Source organism: Pundamilia nyererei, unplaced genomic scaffold (genome assembly GCF_000239375.1).
Source record: "Pundamilia nyererei isolate P.nyererei 1_Seehausen unplaced genomic scaffold, PunNye1.0 scaffold00463, whole genome shotgun sequence".
In the NCBI taxonomy this organism is placed as follows: domain Eukaryota; kingdom Metazoa; phylum Chordata; class Actinopteri; order Cichliformes; family Cichlidae; genus Pundamilia; species Pundamilia nyererei.
Window position 1 is genome coordinate 164,415 of NW_005187864.1, and position 24,997 is coordinate 189,411.

Here is a 24,997-nt window from a genome sequence, read left to right on the forward strand (position 1 = left end):
TGTTTTACTGGCAGTTGGCAACCCCTTTAATTAGAGCAGGTAGTTGTACTGCCCTCTGGTGGAAGAGGATATAATTGTTCTGCCCATTACTCTGCCAATCGCTCAGAGTACCAATCAGGTGGAACCAGATAATCTCCCAAGGCACACCTGACCATTTCTCATGACACACCTATGTACCACAGCACGGTGGTTGGGAAATACTGGTTTAACCTCTCTACATCCACCAGGTCACCAGCATCACATCTCCGACGAGGGCTGAGTTTTGTTTTAGCATGGAATCTGTTTTCCTGATAATCAGCAGTCTGTCAGTGACCTTGTGACCTCACATTATAGCTGAGATCAAAATGCAGTGGTGTGGAGTCTCACCTTACAATGCTACAATTGAAACCTTTAAATACTTAAAAAATAGAGCTGTTATTATTGTTCTGCCAATAAATACAGCTCTACAAATACAAAATATACGTTTCTGTTCTAGCGCCCCCTACAGTCTCTGGTTGTGCCTCTTAACTCAACATTGTGTAAACAACAGGTCAGTACATGCAGCAGCTTAAAAAAAACAGACCAGGTTTTCAGTTTTTGTAGTTTTTATTTTTTTTTTTAGAGTTGTTTCAAAAAAATCCAAAATGACTGAGAAACAGATAAATTATGGCTCTGATACAGCGGGGAGCAAAGACTTCATTTGACCTTCATTTGGACTGTACCAAGTCTGAACCCACCCCTCTGAACTGCTGCGAGGACAGAGTCACCTCCTACAGTAAAATGAAGAATTTTACCAAAGTACGTCAAAGTAATGACGTCACAGATGAGGACCACCAACCAGAAAAACATTAAAAAAGGTAATGAAACATTTTACTGAGATTTAAAGGATCACTTCAAGCATATATTCTGTGTTTGTACACCCGCAGACAGCACAGGTAGAGACGTTTAACATTTTCTGTTTTACTGGAGTTAAAGTGGACCTATTATGCATATCCTCATTTTACTTACTCTGTACACAGTTTTTAGCTCTAACTAAATCTCTCCTCCGATTCATTTAGGTAGCAGCTTCAAAATAAGCTTTTGTTCCTTTTATTTATTGATTTTCATTCTGTTATTTCCTGTACTGTTTTATTTCAGTTTAAAGCTCAGGACTGTTTTAAACGCTCAGTTTCAGACAGTATTTCTTTTTTTACTCTTGGCTCTGGATGACATCATAGAGAGTGGATGTTCCTAATATGGTTGTCTCAGACACAAAAGACGTTTTTTCCTTCTGTGAGAGGCAGAGGAAAGTTAGCTCAAAGGGAGGGTGACCTTTAAAGGTACTTTTGTAAAAACCCTAAAAAAAATTAACAAAAACTTTCACCACAAGGTGGCAGCATTTTCCAAACTCGTTTTAGTATGGGTGTGAATCCCCAACAGCTGACTTTTAACTAATCTAATGTTTCTATACCTATATTCTCTTTTAGTTGGTACACATAAATATGACAATAACATGAATTTTGAACAAATGCTGAGCTAAAAGCAGCTTGAATTAGATTTAAATGTTTCATGCTGCACCATCTTGTGGTTCAAAGTGGTATTGCATAAGCCTGCAGCACGGCCCTATTTAACCTTAAATTGATATCACTGCAGCACAACACACACCTGTCCTTGACATCACACCCTAAATGTTATTGACAGTTTGTTCATTTTGACAGGCTTTCAACTTGCCAGTCACAAAGTTTTACAAAACGAACCTTTAAAGCGAGGGGTGAGGGGCTGCACCGAGGCCCAGTATGACATAAAAAAAAAAGGATTATTCTGAACTGTGAATCATGCAAAGCTGCAGCAGTTGAAGTGAGCATATATATATATAGGTCCACTTTAAAACACACTTTTGCTTCAGAGTAACCACAGAACAGCTCAGCTCAGCGGTGGGGTTCAGACCAGGACACAAAGATACACGGTGGTGGTTAACACACTTCACACAGGCTTTGGATGTTTACTTCGGTGCCTTGCTTAATGACACTTCAGCAGCCACTGTCCAAATCTGTGCCCTCAAAAAGATCATTAACATGAGTTTATCATCCACGTTAAAGGGTTGGTCTTCCACTAGGACTGTGATTCTTTGTGAAAGGGTTTCATGTTTTCAAGCTTAAAAAACACTTTTGTTTATCACATGGCCAAAAAGAACAGGAGACGGGATTCTTTGCCGTCACGATTTACAGATCAGTCATGTTTACGTGCTTAATCGTCCCACAAAGGCTCACTTTAAGCCAGGAAAACCCCTGAATGCTATGTTAATACATCTGCCAATGCTGCAACTATCAGAAAATAACCTGCAACTATTTTGGTAATCGATTAACCGTGTGAGAGATTCAACCCATCACAGGTTCAGCGTTACATATTTTGGAGACAGGAAATGTCAATATTTTTTGATATGTGCTAGTTAGTAAGGATGTTTTCTTGTCCTCTGATCACTAAAGTTTAGTTAAAAAAAGATTGAAGTCAAAAAGCGTACAGGTTAGGAAACATATCCTCCGTGACGACTGTATCGTCACCTTTTTTAGAGAAAATCAATCGCTGCTGCTTTTGGACTTTTTTTGTTACATAGCAAACTTCTACAGATGTCAAACTGGGTAAGCGTGAAAAACATGCTTTCACTTTTTTCAATATTTGAGAAATTTACAGATTAAAAAAAAAACAAAGAGAAGAATCAGCAGATTACAGCAAGCTGCATCCCTCAAATGTTGCCGTGGATCGTTGCCGTCACTCTGATAGAAAAGCAGTCCTGCATCTTTGAAACAGTTTAAGGCCAGAGGTACATTAACAGTACATAAAAACAATAAAATCATAGAGACTGTTTTGAATAAATGTTTTGGAAACGTCTGCTGAGTATTTACATTGCAAGTGTTCATTGTGTGAGCAAACAGTCGTGGCTGCTGATGGATGCTTTGGCTCTTGCAGGATCTGAACCTGAAACAGGAGTTTCTCCTTTGTTTTTAATTTTTTTTTGCTAACAAGAAAATTTTTTGTTCCAAAACACTTACTCAAATATTGACATCTGAATCAAAAACAACTAATTTTCTATGGTCGATCAGCTAAAAACAATCAAATAAAAACAGTGAGTTTGTAAACAAAGGCAAAAACAGATTGTTGCTGTCATTTTTTTGTCATCTTGTAAAATATACACCTCGTATCGCACAGTCGTCCAGGCAGGACGAAAACGACATCGTACCATCTCGCTTCTAAAAAATAGGATTAAGATATGATCTCCCGTATCGTACACAGGCGTCCTTCGTGACTGCACGTTTCAGCATCGCCACAACTCATTATTTTGTTTCTCTCTATCTTTAACGTACCGTATAAAAAAAGTTTGTTCACATGCACATTCTCTCCCTCAGCCTGAGCGTCGAGCCCGCAGACCGAAGCCCCAGAGCCGCAGATGGAGCCACTTCTCATGTTTGGTGATGGATAAACACAGAGTTTGATTTTCCTCTCGTACAGGATGTCAACAGCACAGAGGTCGAAGCAGGATTAGAGCTGACAAGATAACTTCAGGTTTAACTCTGAGTGATCAGTTAGGAAGCTCACAGAAACTTACGCAGAGCTCAGAGATCAGCATGTGCAAAACGGTCATCTACCGACCAATCCTCACCCCTGATCTCAGCCAGCGTCTGCAGCTCGTTGTTTCCTGAGCAGTGTCAATAAGAAATGTGGATTCTTATGAGCAACTGTTGCAGGACTTTCCTTTTCTCTTTTTTGCTGTCGATTTATGTGACTTCTAAATCCGTCTTATTGCTCTATAAACCATAAAGGAGTTTTATTTTCTGCAGGTCTGCTAGGGCCCTGAGTGACGCAAAACCATCGTTCTTCACAGCTTCACTACCCCTAATGCTACCTGCACACTGGAAGCGATTTGCAGCGACATGGCGTAAGCGGTGGATAACATTTCAGGACTTCAACCAATGGGAAGAGGGCGGGACCCAAATATAAACTTGAGACCAAAGAATACCTGCGATCGGCATTTGGCCTGGTAGTAAATATGTTAGAGGGTTACTGAGACACCCGGAGACTCGTAGGTTCGCTTCCAGCGAGTATGCAGCTTTAGCGAGACAGCGAGTGTTTGCTGATAAGTCTGCAGCTTCCACACGAATCATGGACCAGTGCAGTCGCATGAAGGCTTTCAGTGCAGCTCATGTAGCTGTTTGTGATGAATTTTATCTAATGATCACTGCAAGCACTCGTTGGTTGCTCAATGCTAATGTTTCCCTAGCGACTGTTGGTCGCCAGTCAGTCTCTAGGCCTGTGTGACCGAGGCCTCACTTACATGTTGGACCCTCAAGTTTGGGTTCAGACACTGAGAGGTCGACTGACCTTTACAGTCGTGCAATCATATCTATATGAATATTTAAAGCCAGGGTTCACATCTTGAGATGATAAAACCTTCATGTGAGGCTAACAGGACTGCAGATGTTGGTGTACTGGAGGAGATCCAGCACCTGTAAAGCCTCACAGCTGTAAGGGGACATAACGGGATAGCAGCAGTGCTAACAGCTGTCCAGATGTGCACCAGATGACATTGAGAAGGAGAAGGTTTTTGATTTCTACATTTCTTTCTCCTTGAAGTTTTTGATTGTACTTCATATTCTGCACCTTCTCCTGATTTTGAACCCTACAGCTGTGAATGATTTCCTCTCAGCGTAAAATGAAAGCTTCCAGAGAAAAACGTGTCCAAACCGGGTCCATCGACGGCTCTGGGTCCACCAGTGTTTCCTCCTGATAATTAATAATCTCCTAACTCACAGCTCACACTGCAGACACGACAACGTACCACAAATCGTCTGCTCCGTGTCAGAAACTACAGAATTTAACGCTACAATCAACAGAAGTAATAACCCAACATCCCCCGCTGTGACACTCACAATCACGCACTAAAAAAATAACAATAAAATGAAAATCAACAAATGCACTTTTAGAAGATGATGAAACGGGTACGGCCGTATCCGCCGATGCATCACAGGAAGTTAAAACACACAGACACACACACACTCAGTGGGCGCTGGTTGGCTGTTTGTGGTCCGGGGTGTTTACAGTTAGAAACAAACATCATTAAAAAAACAAAAACAGTCTTTGGGCTCTCGCTCCCACGCTGTGGTTGTTCATGCCGGCTGAGAGGGTGATGATGCCAGAAGTGACATCACTTCATTACAGTTAGGCCCCACCTTCCTGTCTGAGTCCAGTGGAGTGTCGAAGAAGGAGATGTTACCTTTTGCCATCCCTGTGAGCGTGGAGTTGGGGGTGGGGGATAAGGGAGGTCAAGCTTGGGGTCAAAGGTGACGGGGTGAAGGAGGAGGTAAAAACAGAAAAACAAGGAAGGAGAGAAAGAGTGAAGGCGTTCAAACGGTTGGACAAACCCAGCCAGCAGCCATCGCCGCCTTCACAGGAGGGATGACAGACACACAGAGACAGAAGGGAGGAGCCAAAGGAGAGCTAGCGGTTGTTCTTGGCCGCCTCCTTCGCCGCCAGAATGAGAGGAGTCAGACTGGAGAGCGGCTTCGCCATCTTCAGAAACTGATGCTGAGGGAGGAAGTGAGGGGCGGATAGGAGGAGGGGACAGAGGGAGGGGGAGAGAGAAACAGAGAAAGACTTCAGTTCACTGCACAGAACATTCACCACAGGCCTGCAGCGCTGAGCAGGATCTGCAGGCTTAGCGAGACAAGTTCAGGTGTGACCCTGGGCGTGCAGCAGGACAGGTGGATCACGTCACCACGCAGAGTTATGCTGCAGCTGTAACTGCTCTGGAGCAGGTGGTGTTTGAGATCAACGGGTGCAAAATCACTGCTTAAAGACCAATCAGATACCTGGAGGAGCCCTCAGGAGTTTTTGTCTTTCATTTAGCATCAATGAGAGAAAACAGATTCTTTGGTTCAACTTTATCCCTTTATTCCATTTGATTGTTCTGTAAGTATTAACATATGTACTTAACCCTAAAACAGGGATTACATATGTTGAGTAACCTGCTCGAAATCTGTTTTTAGTTATTCTTTACTTCATTCAGTGCTATCAGAAACCTGCAGGACACTTTCAAAGTCATTCTCCTCACAGTGCCGACTGTCACTGACGTCACTGCTGTCAAACTGCATCACAGATCCAGGCAGAGGAAATCCATTAATACTACGTACATTTTAAACATGGTGCATTTTCTTAAACTGTTAAATAGAAATACTAAAATTATACAGGCTGTTTGGCTAATGAGCATCTTGAGACATTATGGGAAAGTTTGACACCAAAAAAATGGCAAATTCACCATATAGACCAGTACTAGCAGATTACTGGCACATGAAGTCCAGTATAAATACAGACACGGGTGCTTCGGACATAAAGTCACAGCAGCTGTTTCTTTTGCATGCAAACTATTTTCATCTACAGTGAGCCCCTTTAAATCAGTTTAATGCCTTTAATGCAAATACAGCACCGTCCCTGTCATCATCTGTCTTTACTTTACAGTCTAAAGCACCTCGAGGCAACTGTTGTTGTGACTTGATGGTATACAAATAAAACTGAACTGAATCTTTTTATTATGAGCAAACCTGAGTAACTGTGGAAGTCCTCTTATTTAATTGTCTCTCTCTCACTCAAATGTCTTCAAACTTGTAAGGACCAGGCTTTTAGTCTCCAAAAGTTTGGTGAATTTCCAATTTCTGGTCCCCACAAACATATGAATGCACGCTCGCACACACCTGAAACAACCTTTTAACTTTTATTTCAGACAACGAGCCCTGTAACTGCGCACACACACTCAGAGGAGCCATTAAATTGAATTACATCTTCCACAGAGCTCCTCCTGAAACACTACAAAGACCTGCGAGATCTGACTCATCGCAGTTACACAACTCACGTTGCTCCTCACTCACACCTCCACCTCGTCTCCACACCCACTCAAACTGTCTGTCTGTGAGGCTCGGGCCTCCTCTGAAGGAGGTGAAGTGCTCAGCGTCAAGTCTAAATGGATGTTTTATGCCAAATTACAGATGAATCTGTCAGATATCTAACTTCGAGATAAGCGACGCCTGAAGGAGGAAAGCAATGCCAGTCAAATACAAAACTGCAGATCTGAATATTACTCTGATATTCAAAAGGAAACCATCAACTTTCTATTAACTTTACATACACAAACTGGGAAAATAATAATAATAATAAATGTTACTTTATAGATTAAAGAGTCAAATTTCTGTTCATTCTCTGGAGGCTGCTCGTTCTTCTTATCTGATTATCTGATTTTCTTTCTTTGTTCTTTTCCGTTAGAGCTGCTGCTGAGAATCTGTATGTCAGGTTTAATAATATCAGTATCATAACTATATTATGACAATAAGGTTTTACGTCTCTACATCAGTACACGTATGAACAAATGCACGCACCCAAACACAATATGTAAGTTAACTTTGTCTGAGCCAAAAGTTGACAAACTCTTTGTCTACAGCAGCTAAAAACAAGTAGATATAACCTGTGACACAAAAGGAAAATATTGTCATAAATAGATCAATTAAAAAAGTGAGAATTGTGACAAAGTCAACATCTCAATATCATTTAAAATAACTCCAATAGAAATAAAATAAGTATGAATTTAAATAGTGGAACCTGTACTTTACTGAGATATTTCTATTTTCTGCTGCTCTGTTTAAAGTGGCGGCCATGGCTCGTCGACCAATGGGAAGGTCGGTGGTTTGAGTCTGGATCCTCCTGTGTGAGTCCTTGGGTGAGATACTGAACCCCGGAGTGAGTGTGTGCGCATGTTAGCCAAAGTGCTTAGGTAGGTGTGTGAATGATGCTCGCAGTAAAAACTCCTCAGGGCTCATTTAGAGTGTGATATAAGTCCCTGACCCTTTATTGACTGTCTGTAGTCTCACTCAGACCAGAGCAGCTCCTCTCCACTGGTCTGAGGTCTGATACGATGTTTTAAAGGTGGCCAATCACGGCACATTCGTTGCTACTAATTTCCAATAAAGCTGATTTGTTTTTGTGCGTCATTTCTGTTGCATCAAATCTCAGCAGTGCAGTTCGATGTCCACCGTGTGACTGACTCACTGTTTTATGGATGTCGTTTCATTTCCTGTTTAACGTGTTCTTTCTGTCTTTCAGGTAGTCTTGGTTCTAGTTTCTCGCGTGTCTCATCGTTACAGTTATTGTGTTTTCCAATGTTTCTCATTGTGTGTGTTTTAATGCTTCGCCCTTCACGGCGTTGCATATTAAATGTTTATGACTGTTTGGTGTTAAAGTTACAGGTTATATGTCCTCTGTCTAATCTCCATGAAACAAACTGTAGTCAGTCACTGAGGGCTGGGATGGTTAATCAAAGGAGCGATCCTGTCTGCTCCTGCCCGCCTGGCCCTGAATCCCCCCGTTTCCAGCTTTCTTTGTGCTTTTCTGCGACTCCTCCTCTAACCTATCCGGTCAGCTTTGTGCAGCTCTTTCTGTTTTCAGGAAGTTTTAATAATGAAATATTGTGTTAGTCTAACCTGGCAGAGTCCAGGATCCACACAAGGCTCATGTTGACCTTTCAGCTTTGTCGCTGTTATTCGATAAATCTGTGGATGTTTTATCAGGTAAATGTTTGAAACAATCTTGGAGGTTTCGGGGTTAAAGGATGTCGAGATCGAGTGAGCGTCGCTGCTGTCTGTTCACTGAACAGTGACACAAACCAGACATCAGAGTGTTTCCTTCCTCGGCCTGTCAGATTAATGATGCACAGATCCACACTTTAACATCACAAAACCAACTGAATAAATCATTTATGAACTTTTTATGTTAAATCTTACATTTTACTTTTACTGTCTATTTATTCTTTTTTTATTTGTATTTAAGCTCTAACTGTACATTTTCCTCCCAGACAAACTGAAACCAAAGAGTTTCATTAAAAGCTTTTTTCTGTCGATAAACACAAACGATCGAGGAACTAAAAAGAAAACGTTCCAACACAAATTCAGAGCGATGATGAATCTGGATTTATGTTTGACATTTAACATCCAGGATTTTGTTGTTTGTTATGTTTACATAAACAAATACACTCGTTTTCATATCTTAGTGAGGACATCTCATTGACATAATGCTCTCCCAGCTGCTTACTCTAACCATCAAAAATGAATGCCTAATCCCAACCCTGACCGGTGAGTGTGTCCTCACAACTGACTGTTGGTTCTCACAAGTATGGTAGCATGCCAATTTTCTGGCCTCAGAAAGACGTATAAACATGTACACACACACACACACACACACACACACCTGCAGCAGCTCTTTAGCCGAGCCTCTCTTCTCCACGTCCATTTCCAGACATCGGTTCAGGAAGTCTCTGAATATCGTCGACAGCTTCTCCGGGTTCTGCAGCTCCGGCGTCCCGTTGGTTGCTATGAGATACAGCGCCTAACACGTGAAACACACACAAGCAACATGTCTGTCTTCATCCCCACGAGGCAAACTCAGAGTCACAGAATGAAGGATTGGTGCCATCCAGTGGTGTCTTAAGAAATACAGAAGAAATACAGGACTGTGCAAAAGTTTCAGGCAGGTGTGGAAAAATGCTGTAAACAAAGAATGCTCTCAAAAATATAAATGATTGTTTATTGGCCACAAATATATTCTGCAGCAGGACAACAACCCCAAACACACAGCCAACGTCATTAAGAACTATCTTCAGGGTAAAGAAGAACAAGAAGTAGTGGAAGTGATGGTACGACCCCCACAGAGCCCACAGCACATCATCGAGTGTGTCTGTGATTACGTGAAGAGACAGAAGGATGTGAAGAAGCCTGCGTCCACAGATGATCTGAGGTTAGTTGTCCAAGATGTTTGGAACAACCTATCGGCCGAGTTCCTTCAAAAACTGACTGTCAACATTTTGTTGAATGATGAAAATAAATGATTTTTTTGAAAGCATTCTTTGTTTACACAAGTTTTCCTCACCCGCCTAAACATTTTGCACAGTACTGTATGATCACGTGCACTGTGCTGACCTGAGTACACAGAAAGATAAATCTGCCTCATTTTCCAACAGCTGTATGTGTAAGGAGGCTTTTTAAAGATAAATCATAGACTTTGATACAATCTGTCTGAAAAACAGAGAGTCGTGATCCCAAAAGTCTTTTCTCTCATAAATCTGAGGATGGGTGTCTTCTTCTCTCTTCTCCAGGATCTGATAAGATACTGGAGAGAGCCTGGGGTGGTTACAGCTGGGCAAACTGGGCATCTAAAGTTTTGTCTACCAAAAAAACCCTATTAAATTAAAATCATCTCAGCGTTCTGGAGAAAATATCACAAACTAACCTGGATCCATATCTGCGCCAGGACTTAAGTCATGCATGGAGTGGAGGGATTTCCCTCCAGTTGTGAAGTAGGGAAAGCGGCTGCTCTGACTAAGCAGTGCGCCGTAACACACAGCTGCAGCTGTTGTGCTAATTTTGAGTTGCTGAAGTGATCTTGGCCTACGTTCCCCTTTTCAAACCTTTTTCAAAGAGCCTCCCCCTCAGAACTCACCCTGAGCGGATTCTCGTTCAGGTACGGCGGCTCTCCCTCCACCATCTCTATCGCCATGATGCCCAGAGACCAGATGTCCACTTTGGGACCGTAAGCTTTACGGGTCACGACCTCCGGAGCCATCCAGTACGGCGTGCCGACCATGGTGCTGCGTTTACTCTGCTCAGGAGTGATCTGAGCGCAGAATCCGAAGTCAGCTGAGAGCAGGAGAGCAGACAGAGTCAGTCGATGGAAAAACTGAGAAAACATTAATGGAAAGCAGTGTTTGGTAGATGATGATGATGATGATGATGGGAAAAGAAAACGCCTCTCGAGGAAATGTAGGTTTTAAGGTCGGGCTAAAAGCAGCACACATCCAGTAACATCCCACCACACCTGCCCCCTGGTGGTGAAACATTCATTTAAAATTGGCAGTGGGTAATTTAAAAACAGTATCCTTAACAACTGCAAAGTTAAAACAGCGAGTTAAGAGTTGAATGTAAGTTTTTGTGGACTGACTGAGCTTGACGGAGCCGTCCATGCCCAGCAGGATGTTGTCGCTCTTGATGTCTCGATGGATGACCTGGTTTGAGTGCAGGAACTCCAACGCCTGGAGACACTGAAAAAACAGAAAACTATAAATTTAGCATGTAAAATATATATGTTAAAAGAAACACGCCAGAAAAAAATGGAGAAACTGACACTGTAACTGAAGATAATCTGAGATTCACAGGAAAGAGCAAATATCCAGCTTCATATTTTTATTGCAACCTTGTCGTCAACCTCAAACTGAAACAAACTGTTTAAGCTCCTCCCCCTCTTCTGACTGGCTGCTCCGCACAAACTGAAAAACCAGGGGGCGGGGCTTCACAGGCAGTGAAGTCTGAGAATATCATATTGAGATATCCACTTTCATGACATCATACAGAGCCAACAATAGAAAAACTGTCTAAAATTGAGTGTTTATCTGGAGCCTGAACATAGACTTTGTTTTTGAACTACGCCGTGTTTAACACCACCACAGGAACAGGAAACGTGGATCTCAGGGCAGTTTGTGAAACAGTCACATGATCATTTGTCTGCCCCCTCTCACAACGATTCATGCACATGTAAACAAAGTTGTTATTTTTTACTTTTAAAGGTTGAAAAGGTCCACATTTGAGGTTAGGAGGGAGGTTGGAGGGTTTGAAATCATTTTTCTTGTCCAATTTAGATTTTTTACACTTGATTTGTATTATTTTCATTGGGATGCTCATTTTCATAAGTAATAACTTGGTTAGGTTTCAAAGTTAAACGCAGCTGGTTTGGGTATAGAAAAAGATGGGTTAAACTGGAAAAGTTAATAATTTAATAATTTGATTATTTTGTTGAAAGATAACTCCAGTGCAAATTCATTAGTGATGAACACAAACAAATTACAATTTGATGAGTAGATAATATTTATCTTTGAGACCGGGCTGATATAAAAATGAGGAAAAGCAGAACAGAGTCACTTCAGGAATTTTGCTCGAGGTTAAATTTGAGCTCACGTTAAATATTGTGGGAAAAACAAACAAAAGAAAACATTTTTTTCCCCAGAAGTAGAGATGTGTTGCTTTTCTGTCACTGGGAGCTCGCGAGAGACAGCACGGAGATCTCAGAGTGAGAGCTGTTTTTACCTCTCTGCACACAGCAGCAATCTGGGCTTCATCCATGCACGTTTCTGTTACGACATCAGTCAGCGAGCCTCCGGCCAGGTACTCCATCACCACCCAGAGCTCATCACCCACCAGGTAACTATTGAAATTAAGACATTTTATTGGAAACTGAGCTTCAGAACTTATGACGTCTTTTCCTGCAACCATGAAAAAAGTTAAACACAAGAAACATTTTTTGTTTTTTTGCTGTTCTGCTAAGAAAAAGATGCAAATATCAGAAAATCTGTAAACTGTTTTGGCTTGAGTAATTTGGAACTTTGGCCTTAAACCTTTTCACTGTTGAAGTTTTGTTGGCATAGATGCAAATTAATCATTTTAATAACCGCTTTTCTTCATTGTTTTCTTTTCAATCGATTAATCTATAAAACGTTGAGGTCGAGTCCTCAGCTTTCATTTTTAATAGCACAAAGTCAAAGACATTTAGATCTGGGAAAGCGGTAACCACAAACACAGCAGTTTCTTTGATACATTAAACTTAAAGTTTTAGGAATAATTATTAATTTTTAATTCATTTGGTAACACGATAACTTTAAAACAAGTTTTAGCATCAGATTTACCAAATTACGGCAAACAATGTATCGATGAGAGTGAAAAGTTCTCTGCATGGTTCAGTAACAATGCTCTAACTGTTGTATCAATGACAGCAGGCCAAAAACAAGCAGGACTGATAAGCAGCACCAAACAGTGTCAGCAGGTTTAAACTGTGTTTGTTTTTGAGGAAACGCGTCACACATCTGATCACTGAGACGCAGCTAAAGGTAAATCAGTTAATTTATGTTGCTCTGTGTGTGCACTGCTGAGAAAAAACTCACAAATACTTTTGTGCTCTCTGCAGTTTCCCTTATGGTCCGGTGTCTGTGTGGAAGCGTGACTAAAATCCTCAAACAGCGCAAACCGCTCGGCTCCCTGTAAAATGTAACTGTCCTGCCTTTAATACCCAACCTGGGGCTCTCCTCCTCCCTCGTCACTGAAAACAACAGTGCTCTATGATAGCTGTCTAAAAAAGTTAAGAGAAATGAACCCAAACAATGCAGCAATCAGTGGGTTTATGGATGTTTTTTTAAGTCAGCACAGATCCTCCCACACACATACACACACACACACACACACACACACACACACACACAGAGTAAATCAGTGTCACAGAGAATGTTGTTTCCATGGGGATGGCAGCATTCATTATCACCAGTCTCGCACATTTTCTTACTGTCTCTTGAGGCAGACAGGTAACTACGGTAACCAGACACCACGCTCACAGACACATGTCCAGTGGGCTACCATGGCAACAGCAGCCCCGAACCGGGTAACCTCTCAAGTCGTTTCAGTCTGAACATTTGTCAGCTGAGCTGGAGTTTCCGTGGTGACGCCTGCTGTGTATCATTTGTCCAGAAACATCTGGAGCCTCTGATTTGTTCTCCGCGTTTAAAGGGAACGTTTAGGAAACTCGCATGTTAATATTTGTTTGCACACAATATGTAGGTAAGGAATCAACATGTGAGGAACAATCAGGTTTTTGGGTGGCACTCAACGGTGGGAACCTCCCCTGCCCACAACGGAGTAAATCATTCAAAATGGCTCTGAAACGACTTCTTTTATCAAGAGAAGAAAAAATGATTAAAAAGCAACTTTTTAATCCAGGAGAAGAACAGCAGTAAAAATGAAAGAGAGACGAAAACTCAAAGTGTTAGTGATGAATCTGTGTAGTTCATGCGAGGATGAGGGGGGTTTACGTTGCCCCTGTTGAAATCTACACAGAGTTTGCATTGGTGAGACAGAGAGAGATAATGTGCTGCAGTGATTGATGCAGCAGTTACCCAGCAGACATCGACAACAGAGGTCCAGTCACACCGGCTCTTTTTACAAAACAAGAAAAGCTAAACACATCATTTCCTTTAAAAAAACAGAAATTAAAGCATGCATGTTTTTTGTTTTTAGTAAAAAAGCACTTGATTGGTCGCTGGACTCCATTAAGAGAAGACAGGAAATAAAAACCCAACAAAATAATCACCAGCTCAGCTGCAGCTTCTAGAAAGTCTCATCTGTCAGCTTTAATCTTTCTGAACAGGAAACAGGAAGAGCCTGAAACGCTCCATGCTTACCAGCCTGTGAGGCTACGCTCGTACAGGACAACACCCACCCAATAACATTTAAACATGTTAAATATGTGGTGACATGCAAACATCTCATCCTTTAGCTGCTCAGTCCCTGAGGAAACACCTCCTGGAGGTGTCCAGGAAGTTCCCTTGACAGGTGCATTTTATTGTGGAGTAGTTGCACGTCTATTATAATAGTTTTGTGTTTTCTTTTTTTCTATTTTAATTTTTTTTAATTACTTAAGTGCAATGATGAGGTTAACACTGACACCACAAACTGTTGCAAAGCTCTAAATCAGGTCTTGTGAAAATGTGAAACAATGTAAAAGTTTAAAACTGGAATTTTAAACCGTGACGTTTTCCCTCAGCGTGGTGACGTGCCTCACCTGTCCAGGTAGTTGACTATGTTTGGGTTCTTGTTTTCCCTCATCACCAGAATCTCGTTGATGATCAGCTCCTTTTTCGGCTGCTGCTGCAGGTTCATCTGTTTGATGGCAACCTTTAGGGAGAAAAATAATAGAGAGAGGGAAGAATTATTATAAGGAGAAATCTGTGTATGAGGTATAACGCAAGAGGATGACAGACAGACAGAGAAAAGGCCACGAGGCGGAGAAGTATTTAAATCTGAAGGTAGTGAAAGGCTCGTGGCAGACATTTAAACGCGAGCACACAGACTGATCCTCAGAGAGCGAAGCTGAGGAGGATTATTCCGACAGACGAGCGAGCTGAGGGTTAAAATCAACCTGGAAGTCTCGGTAAATGAAGCCAGACTAAATCCACTAACGGGTGTTTATATCATCCCAGTGCAAACTCCATATGATCACTTCTGCCTTCCTCTTCTTCACTTCATCTCATCTGATTAAAGTCTGCACCAATCGACACGTTCTTCAAACTTCCTGCTGAGTTTTTAACGTCACGCTGTTAGTTTAGTTTAGTCTGAGACTCCGTCTGGGGAACGAATCAAGGTTTTCCTTTAAACTGGCCTTTCAGACTTCAGGGCGTTTAAGCCTCAGCAAAAGGACTACTTGTATTCTGGGACAACAGGACATCACACAGACTTGAGAGCTGGCAGGTTAAAGACCAGCTGGTGTCCAGTCTGACTGAGACGTCCTCGCTTCTCTCTTTGAGGAGTCCAGTCCTCAGATACAAGCACCAGTGCTGTCAGATCTACTGTGGAAGGCTGTTTTTAAGAGAGATGAAACAATAGAAAGAGCAGTTTTGTTGCTTGTTCACCATAAAGAAGCCAAAGTGTGTCGATCAGGGAGGTCAAACTCATTCTACACCGTGAGCCACGTACAGCTCGCTTTGATCTTAGTGGGCCGGACCAGAGAAAGTCGTCTTTCGGTCAGAAGTTTAACTACACATTTAATCCCTGAGATATTCTCAAATGAAAAAATGAGTATAATTTCAACATCTGCATCTCAGTTTTTCTACATGATGAACAAATGCTGCTTCGGGCTGGGAGCAATAATTGTGTACAATTAGAAAATACATTTATTAGCTCACTGTGCAGATTTGTTATTATTGAATCTTTTTTTTATTACTTATTTACTTTGGTGTTGTATGGATGGCCGGGGGGGAAGTCATAAAATTGTAAAAAGTATAAAGTTACAGGTTAAAGTTAAAATTTATGTCCACTTTTTCCGTTCAGTGAGCCAGACTGGAGTCTTTGGCGGGCTGTCTGCCCCCCGGGCCTTATGTTTGACACCCCTGGTGTAGATTAACATCACACAGTGGTTTAGTTTTCCTTCTGTTTGCTTCAGGTGGCGCTGACTTACACATTAAACATCTGCATGTATGTCTGTGTATCCTGTAAGTCCCTATATCGTTATGTCTGAGCGAGAAAACACTCCATACAAAATGTTGGTAAAGCCACGAATAGTTGGAGGTGAAATCTTTTATCTCGATTCTTGTCCAAACGTGGACGTTTCCCACCTTTACTGTGCACATCAAATGTCTCAGCAGCTACTTGCAGGATTTTAATAATGTGTTTCCTTTGTATCTGAAAGAACAGAGAAATGTGAAGAGGAGAAGAAAATCATGCTGAGGACAAATAAGTACCTCCTGTCCTGTGGCGACGTCGATAGCTGTGTACACCGTCCCAGACGCCCTGAAACAGACAGCAGAGATCCTCAGTTAAACATCACACAGCAGGACTTTGTGAGCTCATAAAAGTCATAAATCCTTCTCTTTTATCTTCTTTATGACGGCAGGAAAGTTTTTTCTTTGTTAAAACCGCAGCTTTCAAACATTACAGCTGAGCCTCTGCTGCCTTTTATGACCTTTAAATGTAGTCTTTAAATCACAAACGTCCATCGGCAGTTAATATTACTTTACATTTATACCCTCTGAATCTGCTTTAGTGACATTTTAAAATAATGAAGACACAGATGTTTCACCAAAGGAAGCTGAAGTGCAACAAGAGAAACAACGATGGAAAAATCGCAAATAATCGTTTTACGTTTTAAAGTGAAACATTTGGTTGTTTTGCTTTTTGTTTTGAAGCCGGCCTGGTTTCCACATCATCAGCGACTCACTGTGATGAAGTTTGGTGACTTAAAGTACAGAAGCAGCGAGCTAACCAAGCTAGCTGCTATCACACTCAAATATGAGCTGTGTCCCAATTCCTAGGCCGCATCCTTCGGAGGACCTCGGTCTAGCTGGGCCAGGTCCTTCAAAGACTGAGCAGGCCGGAAGTGCGAGGCTGTGAAATTGGACTGTCTAACCTTCAGATTTGCGTCACCAGCTCTCGGTGGAGTTTAATTAACTCGGCCGTCTGCTCCTTGCTATCTAAAATATATCAGGACACGAGTAAATTCTATCATCATTAAATAATTTCTGTTTATTCAGTTTTCTGTGTAACGTTTATTCAGCTGTGTAAAAACTATAACTTCAATCTCAGCCAAACCGATTTACTCAGGAACAAATAAAACATTTTTAAGTTATCTAAGTGACTTATATATCATGTTTCACCTGAGTATCGAAGGACCGCGGGGGTCTGAAAACGATGAAGCCGGGAGTCCGGTGTTCTCGCCGGCTCTAGTGAGCCTTGAACCCCGGTCAGCTATCGAGCTGATGGGTAACAGACATCTCCGAAAATGTCGGCGCACTTTTGCAATTATATGATATTTGAAGTTTACACAGCTACATTCTCGCCTGAAAATATCTTAAGAGTTTATTTTGTGACCCAGAAAGAGTCATATTAAAACTAAATAGCTGCCGCCATTGTTGGGAACTGGAATTGGCTGTACTGCGCTATGAATTCTGGGTTGGTTGGACCACGAAGGATACGCCCGACCCGTCCTTCAAATCTGGGGAAACGAAGGACGCATTTGTCGGAGTCTTCAAATTGGGACAGCCTTCATCGCTTGGCTGTAACGTAATCGGCCTTCAAATGCGGCCTTCGAAGGATGCGGCCTCGGAATTGGGACACAGCAATGGTCACCTCCTGCTCCAGAAATCCAACATGGCGGCCGACAAAGCGTTAATATTAAGACCAATGGAGTCCAAAACCACAGGGGAACATCCATCATTTAGGTTCAGTTTGTAGTCATTCAACACCATCACGTACAGATTGTACTGTATGAATATTTATTGTGTACATGCTAAGATTCATGTTTCGAACACAGATGGCAGATTTTGGACTCACCCCTGTCCGATCTTCTCAAATCGTGTATATTTCTTCTTGGGGTCGCCCACACTGACGATCGTCCCTGAGTTAGAGGAAGGACAAAGAAAGAAGAGAAAAAACTTTTATCACAGCAGCTTTAAGGATCTGCAGGAAAACAAATGATAATAAATAAAAATAAAAAACAGGCCCTCACTGAGAGCTGAAATATTTTTATACGCGGATTTACAGAATCGCTGAATTTGGATGGATAGAAAAGTCGCGTGTCTTTCTATCCATCCTAGTTCTACTCTACGTTCATCACACTGAGGTCGATGCAGCATGCTGACTGGGAGGAAGAGCAGAGAGAAGAGAGGTGGAGAGAGGTGGAGAGCAGTAACGAGCGATGGGCGGGTCAGAGATAAAACAGGACGTGAGAAAGGTCAGAACTGTAAAGTCAGGATGGAAGAGACAGAAACAAAGAGAAGCTCTGCCTGCAGTTCAGAATTACAGGACAAAACTTTAAGTCACTCTTTTAGGAAACGATGGAAAGATAGGACAGCCAATCAGACGTGAGGATTGGACAACTGGGGGCGGGACAGAGGATATCAGGTCTGTCGATCAGAAGAGGCAGACAGACGAGCAGTATCCTGGTCTTACCAGCAGAGGGAGACCTGAGCACATCTGGACAGGCGCGTGGCATGGTTCAAGAAATATATACAGGCTCTTACTCAAACATTCAAACATTTCACTGCAGCGAAGAAAGCTTTAAAACTGTGCTCACTTTAAATAATAATTATTACATAATTACTTTAAAGTACTACACTTCTGAGCAGAGATGAGATGCTTTAATGTGCTGGTTTATTTAGGTAGAGCTTTTTATTTTCTCCATTAATTCTCCTTTTGTACCGGTGCACTGAATCATTTTAGTCTTTCAGATTTTAATCTGACAGATGCAGCCTACAATCAGGGTCACAGGTCAAAAAAAATCAATCAGTGCCTCCCACCTGACTCAGAATCACCTGATTTCTTTCAGATTAATGCTATTATTATGTTCAGAGTTACAGGCGTTACAGGGGGGGGCGATGAAATGTGTTTTAATGAATATTTATTCAGGATATTTGAGTCCTCGTAGCTTCAGGAGATAAAAACCAGTGAGTTATTATTAACCTTCCTTTTTAATAGAAAAACCTCACAGACCCTTGAGTTAAACATGTGGGACGTGCTCCCTCCCAGGTAGCCTAAAAACCTTTAAATCAAGTAAAAAATAGAATAAAATCTCCTGTGTTTGACTCTTACTCTCATCTGGCTCATGTCAGCTGCCAGAGTCAGTGGAGAATATCTGCGAGTCTGCAGGAAAGTTCAAATATCCGTTCATATCTGTGGATCACTTCCTAGAAAAAAACAAACCGGGATCTTTTATTGTTAGTATATCCGCACAGCTCTGTGGGGTCACGCAGGGGGCGGTGGAACCAGAATATGAAGATTTGTACTTCCTATAATAACATTTTTCACAGGAACAGCGAGCGAGCGCAGGCGGATATTTTAGTTAGCAAGAAGTGATAATGTTATATAAGTTCTTTCACTTTGCTTCACAGACTGCAGCCCTTCAAGCACAGCAAAAAGCAAAATCTTTCATGGCGATGGAAAGTCTGAGCAAATGAAGCAGAAAACAAGCTGCCCACAGACACACGTGGAAGAAAGGAGGTTTTTATGATGCTACGCTGATGTCTTACTCATAAATGATGTTAAACGTGAAAATAAGAATCAGTTTGCTGAAATCAGCAGAGAGACGAGCCCAAAATAAACTCGAAGCCTGCTCTCTGAGGGAAGCTGCGCGTGCAGATAAAGCGATGAAATGTCCTGTCACGACTAAGAGAAGCTAAAATTAGCTGACGGACACTCTGCGCTCTGCAGCAGGTACATCAGAATATGGATGGATTATCAGGACCACAGGCCTCAGACTCAAACCTGCACACTGAGCCTGCACTTCCTAACTGCAGAGTTCACGCTGAGATTCACACCGCTCCTCTGTTAGCTTCCATATCTGACACATACAGTAAAGTATGCACAAACATTTATGTCTTAAAAAAACTGCCGTCTGATCTACAGCACCGACTTTCATTGATCAACTTGTTAAAGTCCACCTCAGGCTGTTCAGGCGAGCTCACTCTGAACATGTTTAAAAAGGACCCCTCCATATTAAAAAAAAAAAAAAAAAAAAAAAGACAAAGGATGAACTGAAGCTCTGCCATCACGTAATGTCGCATACTACTGTTTCTGATGTCATTTAAAAAATAAAATAAAATAAAATAAAATAAAAAAAATAAAAAGGACCCCTCCCCTCGGCTGGAAGCATCAGACACTCTGAGCCGTATTTGTTTGGAAAATGCTGAATGTGAATCCGTAATCAGGAACCTTTTTCCTCCACAGCAGATGTCAGAGGGTGCAGTGACCTTCCCTCGCACTGCTGCTCCGTCACCATCGCTCATCGCCCTGTGACCTCTGGCTAGCAGCATTAGCATCCAGGACTGTGGCAGCTTTTCTCTCTTTATGCTTCCTCCCTGTCGACCTGCAGCCTACGTCATTATGATTTCATTCAATCAGCTTATTTCTAAAGCATTCAAACCATTTAAAAAAATGTTTCTACATTTTCATAATGTCTTTTGAAAATGTAGAAACATTTTTTAATGTACACATTAAAGAACACTAAAAGGCTCTCTGCCTGACTCCAGCTCTCTGGGGATCTGCCCCTTTGTCCGAGTGGTAATCTGTCTCTGTCAGAGGTCAGCGACCTGCACACACATTAAACATATTTGAGGCTTTTAATGAAGGTGACAAAGCCTGTTAATGGCAGCTGAGCCGGTCAACATTCCTGAAAGTTACGATCCAGATATTTTACCACGTGTGATTATTCTGCAGTGCCTTAATGCCTTTAAGCATGATCAGACAAAGCTCTGCAGCCACTTTGAGTCTGAGCTTCTGTTCTTCATCTGTACGAAGGCGGGATGAAGAAAATGACCTTTTTTATATTAATTTCTACAAATTGCTGAACCTCAGTTTGTGCTGGAGATAAATGTCTGAGCAAACTTTTTAGGGAACGACAGTTATGTCTAACTCACAGCACGAAGGGACAACAAACTGAGTCCAGAAACAACAATCCAGCGCTGCCAGCACAACTTTAAAGTGCTACAGAAACAGCATGCTGCTCTTTTATACAAAATCTTTGACGCCACCTCAAAGCTAGGCGGGTGACGCCGACACGGAGCTTATGCCGAGTCCAAACAACAGGACGCAGCTGAAGAGGCTCACTCGCTGTCACCACGTTTATCTGTGGGCTGTGTTTTTAAAGCTTTTCTGTTCTCAAACCCATCAAAACTAAAGAGTTTTCAACTAAACTGAAATGAAATCTCACTCTGGAAACTAACTGAAACCAGACTGAACAGAAAATTCAAATCTAAAAATAATCAATAAAAATAACTTGGCTAGCAGGTGTGAGCCATGAGCCCTCACAGCCATTACTGTGTGGAGTTACAGCTGTTGCCCAAATCTCAGCACAGCTCCGTCAGTCAGGGCTGAATCTCCACCTCAGCACAGTAACCGTTACCGGGGTCAGATTTGTCGTGTTAGCGTGCTCCGAGTGTCTGAATGAGCCTTACGTAGCTTCTCCAGGATCTCCTCGTCAGACATCTTCTTCTTCCTGGCTTTGTCCTGTGGGTGGGGCAAGGAAGGACCAGGGGCGGGGCTAGCACTGGGAGGGCTGCTGGGAGCTGCTTCTGCAGGTTGGGCGGGGGTGACGGCGGCGGCCGCGGCGGTCGGTGGAGAGATGGGTGAGGTCGCAGCATCTTTCGTGGGAGGAGGAGGGAGGGGCTCGATCACTGAGCGAGTGTAAATCTGAAAGATGAAAAAAGTCACTCCTGTTTTTATCTGTGGTGCCAAATAGACGTTTAAAGACGAAGCTGAAAGACATTAAAACAGCTTTTGTTATCTGTTCATCTCCTTTTGTCCACAGGCCTCTGGAACAGAGACGCGGACATCAGTGAGACACAGTTTAAATAAAGGCTGATTGTCTGTAAGCCATAAAAACACTGGAGAGTGAATCTAAAGTAAAAGTAATGATTTTAACTGAGGCAAACACACAACACAGCAGTGTGTGTGTGTGTGTGTGTGTGTGTGTGTGTGTGTGTGTGTGTGTGTGTGTGTGAGAGAGAGAGAAAGAGAGATGGTGAGAGTCAGGTGCATGAGACTCATCACCGAGGAAACTGCAGTGGCGCCGTGGAAACAGCCTCTCAACCGCAAACTGTCTGAGTGAGAAGCAACAATGTGTGTGTGTGTGTGTGTGTGTGTGTGTGTGTGTGTGTGTGTGTGTGTAGGATGAGATGAAACAATGTTGCCTGACAACAACAGTGACAGTAAAAAGCTGTCATTGTCTTTGATGCCAAAAATTGGAAGTTTACTATAGTTGTGTGGACCAACAACATCCAGGTCCCCATGGGTTTGAAGGCATTTTTGAGACTCAAAATGTGGTTTTAGTGTCAGGGTTACAATTGGGTTATGGTTAGGTTTAGGGTAAGGGTTAGGGTTTGGCATTCGTTTTTGATGGTTAGGGTTGCGGTAAGCAGCTAGAGAAAACATTATGTCAATGAGATGTCCCCATAAGATATGAATACCTGCCGTGTGTGTGTGTGTTAAGCTCGTATGTGCAGTGGCAGAAAGGCGACAGCGTTTGTGTTCTTACTGATTTGGTGTGCTCCGGTCGGGGGGCGATCACCGGCGGGGGCTCGGCCTCGTCTTCGTCCTCATCCTCAGATACGGTTGCTATGGCGGGTGTCTCGGACACGGCCTTGGAGCTCTGCGTGATGTCACAGGGAGAGAGAGGGCGGAGCCTCAGTGACATCATGGTCACATGAGCCACGAACGATACCAGACCCATCATCGCTTCCTGAATTTCCTGCCACTTCCTCTACTGCTTCACTGTCTCATCATACAGAGGAGTCCTCCGGCCCGTCTTTAGCTCTCCTCCTTCTTCTCTGATTTCAGCCTCCCGCTCTGTCTTTCCACCCTGTTTTCCCTCCTCTCATCATCACTGCTGTCTGAAAGCTCAGGTCACATCTGGCTTCTGACGCCACTACATGCCACACATCCTACCTTTCTATCCCTCTCTTCCTCTCTGTCTCTCGCTGATAGTCTGACGCTCGGCTGGTGGCCAAGCTGCAGAGACAGGGAAACGGTGAAAGGAGGAAAAGATGCTGATTCACAATGCAGAGAGAGGGAGAGAGAGAGAGCGGGAGGAAGAGGAGTGCCATCATCCTCCTCCCTCTGTCTCTTATTCTCACCTTTACATTTGGGTTTAAATGTGTCTTTCAGAAAACACACACACACTGCGACAAAAACAAAACATCCTCATTCATTCAACAAGAATTTCTCAGCTTAAAGCTCGAGTCTGTCGTCCAGCAATAAAGCTGGCTCTGTATTTGAAACCAGGAAGGACACCTGTGCCATAAGATGCTCAGAAAAAAGCATTTATTCGTTTATACTATTATCTAACAAGAAAAAAGTAAAGTAGACTAGCTCAGTAAAATATATTACAATCAAAAACTGCTCAAAAGAAAAGCACTTAGTTAAATAAGATGAAATCAATAACTTTCTAAACAAAAATCGAAATAAAATATGTAAAAACCGGAATATATAGAAGAAAAATAACTGAAAAATACATTTGCCTGCTTCCTGTAGGGGGCGCCACAGCGGCTCATCTGCCTGGTCCTGCATCCTCCTCTATCACACCAACCTCCTTCACTACATCCACAAACCTCTTCCTCGTTTCCTCCTGCCTGGCAGCTCCATCCTCGTCATCCTTTGTCCAGTTTATCCCAGTTTAACCCTCTGTACACACCCAAACCAGCTCAGCCTCGCTAATTTTGTCCTAATTTTAATCATGAACCTCCCAGTTAACATCTTCAACTCTCCCACAGCCGGCTCAAACACAGCTAAATAAAATATGAATAAAATCCAACATGAAACTGTGTAAAGTGTAAAAATGAGTGAAGTAGAATCAATTTTTGAATTCATTTTAAATAGCAGGGTGTAAAAGGAAGTTTCAGAAAATGACCTGTTGGCTTAGGTAACAGCTAAACTGATGGAAAACGTGCAGACGCAGCTAATAATGAGAGGAAGCCTTCCTCACAGTGCTGCCTGTATGTGGCTGTGTGAGAGAATAACGCTGTGACTGAAGAGGTCTCACCGTTGTGGTGGAGGAGCTGAAGGCGTCAGCAGTTTTATCTGAAGGAAACACAACACAAACACAAAGTTGAGTGTTCAGAGCAGATTGAGCTTTTAGGCTGTGAGGCTCATTGTTTGAGCTTTGTTTAATGTGAACTGAACGTTATTGTGAATGCACGTAGGCGATGGGAGCACAGCAGGGGGGCGGGTCTTACCAGTGAAGCTCATGTACTTCTGGCTGTTGGTCGTTTCTTTCGAGTCGTAGAACTTTAAAACATCGAGGACGGCCTGAGGGTTCTTCTTCTGCTCCAGCTTGGTGATGTTGGATGTCTGCAGAAGCCGAGCCCACTGCTCCGGCATCCCCTGCACACACACAGATAAAAAATATCAATATTTTATTCATTTATTTCTATGTGAACTGTATTATTATAGTTTACCTTTGTTAATGGCAACATTAACAACACAAATAACACAGCAAAGAGCAAACTCTGTGTATGAAAAATGACGCTAACAGTGAAATACTGAAACCCTTGTTATTCTCAGAGTTGTAGCATTAAACTGGATTTGCTGCTCACAGAACATCTGCTGCCATTATAAGTTTGTATCTCTGTGAAACACCAACTAATGTGAAAAACACGGCCCTCTGCACGAGAGTGTTCCCTAAACAGGCTGAAAGATTCAAGGTCATTCAGCAATTTTACAGCGGCGTTGTGGATATGAATGCAGCTTAAGCTAAACTTAGCATTAGCTGATAACGTATCGCAGCCAGTATACCAAAGCTGAGGCTTCAAAATGTGAAGTCTAGAAACCATCGAGTGACGTCCTGCTTTTACATACAGTCGATGACTACAGTAAGGAACACACACACACACACACACACACACACACACACACACACACACACACACACACAC

At 42.4% G+C, this 24,997-nt stretch overlaps 1 protein-coding gene across 4 annotated transcripts in view; it reads right to left on the bottom strand.

Moving 5' to 3' along the window:
- Window positions 1-3,195: 3,195 nt before the first annotated feature.
- The window catches only part of pak1 (p21 protein (Cdc42/Rac)-activated kinase 1), a 65,963-nt gene continuing 44,161 nt past the window's right edge, over window positions 3,196-24,997 (bottom strand). For 3 of the 4 annotated variants that reach the window (XM_013916103.1, XM_013916102.1, XM_013916104.1), the window contains 13 exons: window positions 24,299-24,446; window positions 24,106-24,143; window positions 23,013-23,075; window positions 22,603-22,716; window positions 21,524-21,758; window positions 17,907-17,970; window positions 16,319-16,367; window positions 14,644-14,756; window positions 12,126-12,243; window positions 10,987-11,086; window positions 10,489-10,685; window positions 9,241-9,378; window positions 3,196-5,538 (listed from right to left, as the gene is read on the bottom strand). In XM_013916103.1, coding sequence (XP_013771557.1) covers window positions 5,452-5,538; window positions 9,241-9,378; window positions 10,489-10,685; window positions 10,987-11,086; window positions 12,126-12,243; window positions 14,644-14,756; window positions 16,319-16,367; window positions 17,907-17,970; window positions 21,524-21,758; window positions 22,603-22,716; window positions 23,013-23,075; window positions 24,106-24,143; window positions 24,299-24,446 — 1,464 coding nt within the window. In that variant the 3' untranslated portion in view covers window positions 3,196-5,451. The remainder of the gene's footprint in view (window positions 5,539-9,240; window positions 9,379-10,488; window positions 10,686-10,986; window positions 11,087-12,125; window positions 12,244-14,643; window positions 14,757-16,318; window positions 16,368-17,906; window positions 17,971-21,523; window positions 21,759-22,602; window positions 22,717-23,012; window positions 23,076-24,105; window positions 24,144-24,298; window positions 24,447-24,997) is intronic. The other variant, XM_005753784.1, reaches the window with a different exon arrangement.